The sequence below is a fragment of the Wyeomyia smithii genome, chromosome 3 (genome assembly GCF_029784165.1).
Source record: "Wyeomyia smithii strain HCP4-BCI-WySm-NY-G18 chromosome 3, ASM2978416v1, whole genome shotgun sequence".
Classification (NCBI taxonomy): Eukaryota; Metazoa; Arthropoda; class Insecta; order Diptera; family Culicidae; genus Wyeomyia; species Wyeomyia smithii.
Window position 1 is genome coordinate 262,100,115 of NC_073696.1, and position 7,802 is coordinate 262,107,916.

General features: G+C 41.5%; 1 protein-coding gene across 2 annotated transcripts; it reads right to left on the reverse strand.

The window, feature by feature from the left end:
• Positions 1-256: 256 nt before the first annotated feature.
• LOC129732451 (dual specificity mitogen-activated protein kinase kinase hemipterous-like) lies at positions 257-7,571 on the reverse strand. 2 transcript variants are annotated; one of them, XM_055693343.1, is made up of 9 exons: positions 6,961-7,571; positions 5,941-6,167; positions 5,471-5,878; positions 4,920-5,410; positions 3,227-3,987; positions 2,668-3,171; positions 2,060-2,381; positions 1,916-1,999; positions 257-1,856 (listed from the first exon to the last, which is right to left on the reverse strand). In XM_055693343.1, exons 1-9 carry the CDS (start codon positions 7,100-7,102, stop codon positions 1,715-1,717), a joined length of 3,081 nt encoding a protein of 1,026 aa, XP_055549318.1. In that variant the 5' UTR covers positions 7,103-7,571; the 3' UTR covers positions 257-1,714. The 2 variants fall into 2 exon arrangements, with proteins under 2 accessions (XP_055549318.1, XP_055549317.1); XM_055693342.1 differs by having other exon boundaries at positions 2,060-2,384.
• Positions 7,572-7,802: the final 231 nt, after the last annotated feature.

Sequence of the window (7,802 nt, forward strand, 5' to 3'; positions counted from 1 at the left end):
TCGGAGTTCTTGTACTTAGTAGCACTATAGCAGTCCTCCTTATGGCGGATCGAATCCTGCTCCAGCTATTTTCAAGAATAGCTGCTGTCGGCTGCTGCACGTATTCGTGGTCGATTTGGTTCTTCACTTGTAAGTCAGGTGATTTCCAGGTGGCTTTGTGGATGTCTTCGCGAACACTGGGTCGGCGCCCTCCAACAGAAAACTCCTACTACCACTTTCCATTCGGATGGTTTTTGAAAATATGATGGTTTATATCTTGGTTTAAAGATTTTATTTCTTTTTCGTTTGTTTTTGTTCCATAAATAATTGTATTTTTTTCGTTTTCGTGTTTTTTTACTCTCACTTTTCATTTAATATATATATTTATAATGTAATAAATGACTAAATGTTCCTTTTTTTTCTCTTTTCTGTCCATTTCCGTCCTGTCTGTTCGCATGCAACGTTTGCTTCATTCGAATATACAACGTATTTTTCCTATATCCTTATCCTATGCTGTTGTCGATTTTGTGTCTGTTTTCGGTTCAAAGAACTCGCCGCAGGTGATAATAATAATAATAATAAGATTATGTACACAATTGAAAATTTTCTCTCTGTCTGCTAGCTAGCGTTATAGTTTAAATAAGTTTTCCACTATGTTGTTTCTGTTATACATCTTTAAGTCTTTTTTGGGTGTTTTGTTAGGGTGAGAGGGGGTGCTAATAATAGTTGAAAATAAGTCTAGGCGCGTATAAAGGTTTCTACCTGCGAAATGAATTTAGAGGTATTTTTTTTTTCAAATGTATTGTGATTCTTTTTTCTTATAGAACAAGCCACAGTTTCCAGTCTATTGTGAACAGTACTTTTTTATATATGTAGAGTTATTATATGTCGCAATGAAAATTTTTTATTTGAAACAAAAGTGCGATCGTGCATAAACTGTGCTACAATCGAATTTCGAATTTTGGTTTTATAAATTTTAGGTTCGCAATAGGAAAAAAAATGGATTACTATTATAATAAAAATAATGGTAATTAATAAAAGTAAATTGGGCACAGTCAAACACAATCACATGTAAAAGCAATTGCAATTTAAAATTTATTCAGTCAGCAGCTGTCCATAGAAACTAGGGAGTGAAATCGGTAATTTTTATTGCTTCTTGGTGTTGTTTGTCATTTATAATATATTGTGTTTATTCCGGCTCATGTGATTGGCATGTTGTTTGAAGCGCGTAACGAGTCATGTTACTTAAGGAGAAGCAAAGATGTGCAAGAGAGACTACACTTTCAACACCAAATGGGTAATCATTATTGATGTCTATTTATTTTTCGACATAGATAACTAAAGAGCAAGTACCTTAAATATTTAACATCGGAAAGCTTGTCGTTACTAACAAAACCTAAGCGAAACTCGATTTTTTGGGTCGTTTTGTTTTCGTTTTTCTCTGCCTACCCTTGTTCACAAAAATGTAAATGTTCATCACATCTAAGCAGTATATGCACCGCATGCAAACTGTACAGTGCACCATATAAAGCAACATTAGTTATTGGAAATACAATTTTGTCTATATAGTGCGAGAAACCCCGCACGTTAATACAAAGCAGAAGTCTTACCAGAATCACAACGGCAACTTCTTCTTCGACAGCAAGATAGCGAGTGCCTCTTACACGACGATAGCAGAAACAGTTCAATCCAAAAATGTGTATCTTGATCACATGACCAGAATCTGTAGCCCTACTCATTGGTCTATGGTACGATAGGGTCGACGATGCGGCTCTGGAGTATAGTGCATTCGGGTTCTAACGTGCTGCGGTGAACCGGGCACACTTTCGGAGCCTCGTCGCGGTGGCAGCGGCGGAGACGGGGAAGTAGAAGTAAACCTGAAAGTTTGCGATTGTTATGCGACTGGTTTAGAAGGTAATTCAAAGACATTACTTACCGATGATTGAGTATCGGTGACCCTGTTTGGCCGAGCTTTTCCAATTTTCGATGCAGTAAGAGCGGAGATTGACCTCTGTTAAATCTAAAAATAAAAAAGATGCCAGTTATGAAGTTTCAGTAGGAGGAAATCGCTCTAGTTTACCTTGGAGGAGGATCCGGACTTCTATGCCGCCTGTCGCTGCTCAGCATATGCACGGCAGCCGTTGGGGGAATGGCAGACGGAATACCACTCGAGGAACTACCGAACGGATTGGAAGAACTCGCACTGAAATTGTTCATAGGTGCCATTGTTGTTCCGTTGCTGGCAGTGAATAGGTACTGTTGCTGTTGCAGCTGCTGCTGCTGGAGCAGCTGATTCTGTAGGTGCTTTCCCTTTGGTCGTTTCTCACCGGACGAGGCCAGATTTAGTTTCACAAATGAAGCGAATCGTCTCTTGGCGAGATCTGTAATTGAGTTGAACCATCCTGCTTGTGTGAGGCGTTTGGTCGAGGTCAATTGCAACATAAAAACACACACACACACGCGCGTGGTGGGTGTGCAATATCAAACCAGTATGTGTAGGCGAGGAGGCGGGTGGGAGCAAGTGAATTTTATACAAATAGGAAGAACAGTGTGGCAGGATATGGATACGGGAAACAAAAGCAGTGGCACAGTGAAAACAATGGAACAGAAGACATACGTTAACGAAAATGAATAACTAATGTGAAGCGACTGCGCTATCTGCTAAACTTATTCTAGTCGGCCACTCACCTGTATCTTCCTTAATGTTATCGCCGTGGCTTATGCCACTCTGCATAGCTAATCCTGTGCTTCCGTATTCCGGTAACGTTTGACGTCCGTAGAGCTGGTGATGATTTTGGTAAAATCCTCCCTCTGGGTAACCTAAATCGCTACCCGCACGGCTTTCTCGTTGACTAGGGCCACTTCCATGTTGACTTTTGGTTCGACTGAATGTATTGAAGAGATTTCCAATTTTATGCTTTGGACTGCCAGTATTGTGGGGTTGATATTGGAAGGTCGGAATATTGCTTGCTTCAGGTGGCACCATATGCTGATAGCCGATGTAGGCTTCATTGTGAAGAACGGGATTTATCGCGTGATGCACGGTTTTATGTGACGGTAGAGGACTACACTTAATTGGTATGCCGCTAGGTTGTTGTGCTTGCTGATAGAACGGGTTAGTCAAGTGTAGCTCCTGTTGTTGCTGTTTGTTTTCTCTCAGCTGATTCTGCTGGTGGTAGAATCGTTGAAGAACTGAAACAAGTAAAATTGATTAGCAACATTTCGGCCTCTTACAATTTCGAATTACCTATGGGACTAGTATTTCCTTGCAGGTGCTTATACTGCTGGTCGTCGTTTAGGTCGATCATCTTTCGGTTGAGTAAAAGAGGCGACGCTGGGTTACTGAAACCGGGTCGATTGCCGTTCAACATTGAAACTCCACCACCTCCGTCCTCGCCGGGCAGCGGTGGTTTGTACGATTTCTGTTCGGACTTGCGGTGCGAAAAAGGCGAGGTGGTCAAATTTTTCAATATGCTCTGCCCTAGACTGCTCAACGTCGATTCCTTCTTCGGGCTGCCATAAGCTAATAGTTCGGGGCCCGAATCGTTCGCTCTCCGGGAGAAGAATGGCGATTGTTTGTACTTTCGAGTTCCGTCCGGAGTGGCGTTGCTAAAGTTGCTACTATTACTAACTATCGCACTTTTTGGTTGTAGTTTAAGATAGTGAGCCTGAGGTGTTTGCATTTGTGCCTGTTGCTGCGCTTGCAGGTGATGTCCAGGTGAGGGTGAGCGCATATAGTTGTAGGGTAGTGTGGAAGACGAGGTAGTTGATGCTGCCGGTGTCAAGCTGATACTATTGAGTTTCATTTGAAGTGTCTGCTGTGAATCGAGGCCGGAGTTCTGCGGTTCATATGACTGATTACTGATGCTAATGCTGCTGCTGCTAGTGTTGGTATGATTTGGCATATTGTTTGACTTGACCGGAATTGACGACGCAATTACGGTTTGCTTTTGCTGGCTTGACTGTGCCTGAACTGCTTCCGTCAGACTTTCGAAGGGTGTCGGTACTCTGCGGAAACACGGTAAAATAATTTGGTTAGGTTTCAGTATATTTGCGTAAGAAATGATGAGTAGATATAAGTAATTAACTAACATCAAAACAACCAATCCAAATTGTTAGTTTCATGCATCGATCACAAAACGATTGTATGTTAAATCAACGAAACTACGTAAGTTACTATCACTAGACATTAAAAATGGATATTAAATTATACTTACTGATTAGAACTTAAAAATACTAAAGAAATAGTTACCTACAAATAAAAAAAATGTCAAAAATCTGTCGGTGCGCTGAGAATAACAGTTGGAGAGCTAACATAATGCAAATGCGTCAAAGATTGAGAAATAGTAAAGAAGAAGAGAGAGAGAGCAGAACCAAACTGCGATGTTGCAAGCGCTTATAAGAATGTTACAGCAGACTGGAAAACCGCAAAATCATCTTCTCTAACTACTACTTTTTGGTTGTCAAGAGTCATATGGAAATAGCACCAAATTAAAATGAACAACGTCAATTGTATCACAACAAAAGTGTTAATAATGTCAAAACTGACAAAAGAAAGAATGTCAAATTATCCATGTTCAAAATATCAAAATTTCATAAAATGATCAATCAATGTTTAAAATATATCAACACTGTTCACATGAAACGAACCGAAATTCACAAATCATTACGTTGAAGGGTTTTGAGTACTAGTCGTTAGGGAAAGCTCGAGTTAATCTGTTAGTGCTAGAAGAATCAACACGGTCCGTGAAAACGCTACTCAACGGAACGGTTTGTTTGCAGAAACTGCAACAAACATTGCTCAAACGCAAATGCAAACAAATTCGAACAAAATCATTATTGCAATGATTGTTTTTTTGTTTAGTGGAGAAGGAACGACAAGGAAAAAATTAAATCATGCACGGGTCGAATAAGACACGAACGCACAAAAGTTATCGTACCTATTTTGATCGGACGCCGAGGAAGAAGGCCTCTGATTGCTGACGGAAGTTGGCGAGCTTCCAGGAGCATACCCAGTGCAGAAGCTGCTTGCGGGCGCTGCTGTAGCGCTACCGCAGGCAATCAGTTGCGGTGTTGTCAGCTGAATATCGCAACTCTGTGCCACGTTGCGGAACCATCCGGCAACATCGGTTACGGTATCCAGCTCCGCTCGCCTCAGAAAGGCATGCTTCAAAAGATCTGGATACTTAGGTCGTGCCAAATAGTCCTTCTGCAGGCAGCATTTGACGAAGTCCCGGAACTCCTCACTGAAAGGTTGTCCCTCAGGCAAACGGGGCGGTTGGGATGTAAGCACTTTGGTGAGAACTTCGAAGTCTGTTTTGCAATTAGGATACGGAAATACGGCCGTGGCTAATTCGACCAATGTGATGCCCAGTGACCAAACATCAGCTCGAATGTCATACTCAAATTTGGCAGGATCTATCCGCTCCGGCTGAAAGAAATGATGTCGTTATTGAGGAAAATGTTACATTCAGGATGCAATCTATTTTACCGCCATGTATGCCGCACACCCTGCCGACCTTGTCTTGGCATTCGAATTGATCAGTCGGCCGCTTATGCCGAAATCACACAGTTTAATGTTCCCTCGATCATCGATCAGTATGTTCGATGGTTTAACGTCGCGATGGATTACGCGATGGGTTTCTTTGAGGTATGCAAGTGCGTTGACCGTTGCCACAGTGACTTTAGCTAATATCTGCTCTGGAATGGGTTTTTTGGATTTTTTCAGCAACTTATCGAAGCAGGTGGTCATCAATTCCATGCAGATCCAAACGTCTGCATCCGTTATGAAAAAGCCCAGGCATTTGACGATGTAGCCGCATTTCTCCGACTTGAGCACTACGTCTAGATCCATGATTATTCGCTTATTTTCCTCGTCGTTTCCGGTGCGTCGCATTTGCTGAAACGCGAATGTTGTGAATTAATAAAAGGAAAGTTTTGCTATAGTTACAGAGTGCTTACCTTAACAGCGACTATTGCTCCACTTGGTTTATGTCGCATCTTCACCACGTGTCCACTGGTTCCACTACCCAGTTCCCCCAGTTCTTGCATATCGTTAAGCGTAGACTTATAGATTTGATCATTAATCTTCAGCATGCCACTTTTGTCGATTATTTTTTGAAACCGTTGCTCGGAATCGCTTTTGTGAGTGCCTGTCGGAATCAGAAGCGGAAGCTCTAGGTTTGGTCCTAAAATAAGATGCCTGTGTGACTGTTTTGTACGAAGACCGTTGACTTCTTGTTCGAAAAAATAGCACATTTATATAAAAAAATTCCATAAACGAAATATTTGCGAAAAATGACAACGAAAAAAGAGTAATGCTGTGACACCTCAGCTTATGCTTGGGGCACTAATTGTTTTTCAGTTATGTTTTTGTTCAGACACAGTTCAAAGGAACAACATTTTAGTCATACTACTTCGCAGTAAACTTATTCAAACCTTGCAACAAATCAATTAACTTCCAAAAACTAGCTCTACTTCCAGGACATCAAATTATTCTGGGCTCAAGAAAGTAAACATTAGTTGTGGGTACAAGGAGATTCTATCGAAGTTTTCACTGACAAATATAGAGGATGTCACAGTAGGCGGTTAGAATCTAATCGTAACGTAATGAAATGCACGATTCAATTGGTGCAAAAAAAACATGAAAATTCACTTGATTTCGGTACACCTTCCAAGTCCGAACTCACACATAAAACATATCATTGCAGACGTGAGGAATTGAAAATTTACCCCCCTTAAGACGGACGTAGTCCTACGTCAAAAAACGTCCGATAACAATAAAAACAATTTTTTATCCAGCATTAATGATGCATTACGTCAGCCTGAAAAGATTAACTACAACTCAATGTAAAAGTAGAACAAAGATTTTCGCACTGAAACAAAACGATATGAACAGGAAAAGTTCCTCTTCGGTGTTCTCTAACAAAACATAACATTCTCAACTTCCAAGTTTCTGGAGTTTGGGACATAGGTACTTACGTCCACGACCGGAACCCAGAGCACGATCGAAGTTCAGATGTGGTGTTGGCGGTGTCCTTGGTTGGGGTTGTGGTTGCTGTATTTGCAGTCTGGCTTCTATCATGTTAATCCGATTGCCGATGGAACTTTGCATATCCGACATGATGGTGTTTCCCCTGGGGGAGGGTCGATTGCTTCCACCTCAAGAAGAATGCCGCAGCAAACAATAGCTTCCTGGCTGTTTTTTTTTCTCGCACAATCGCCTGACAAACAGAAGACTTTGGGCATTCACTGTCTGATGTCTGTATTGGTGGCGAAGGCCCACTGCAACACCGACCAAAACCGAGATGAGGCTCTCCCTCTTCGAGGTGCACCCTATTTTTTTTCACTACTTCTACTAGCAGTGTTGTTCCATCGCCGAATTTCGTCCGCAGGAACTATTTACCACTGGCGACAAACCGCGGTAATAATCCTGGAGCTGGTTTTCTCGAGTTTTTCAATCGAACTGCAAACGGAAACGTAATGAAATCTTTAGTTTTCGCTTTCGACACTCGCACACCCCCGAAACGAGAGCGATCGACACTTTTTTTTATGTTCTTTCTTTTGCTCTGCGGCACGCACACAACTTTTAATGACGTTTTTATGTGAAATCGATGGCAGGTCGCAAAGTATTGGGGGTACCAGATGCAAGGAAATTTCCCTACCGGAGAGCGTTATTCGCAAAGCATGTCCTCGGACCAAATTGCTTGAAATAACGTGAGTGATTGTATTTTGCGAAATACTCGAAACTTGGATTGTTTCCATGCAAATTTGCTATAGTTTTTTTTTCGAAAGCGAAGAACAGTATTTTAACAACTGTTATT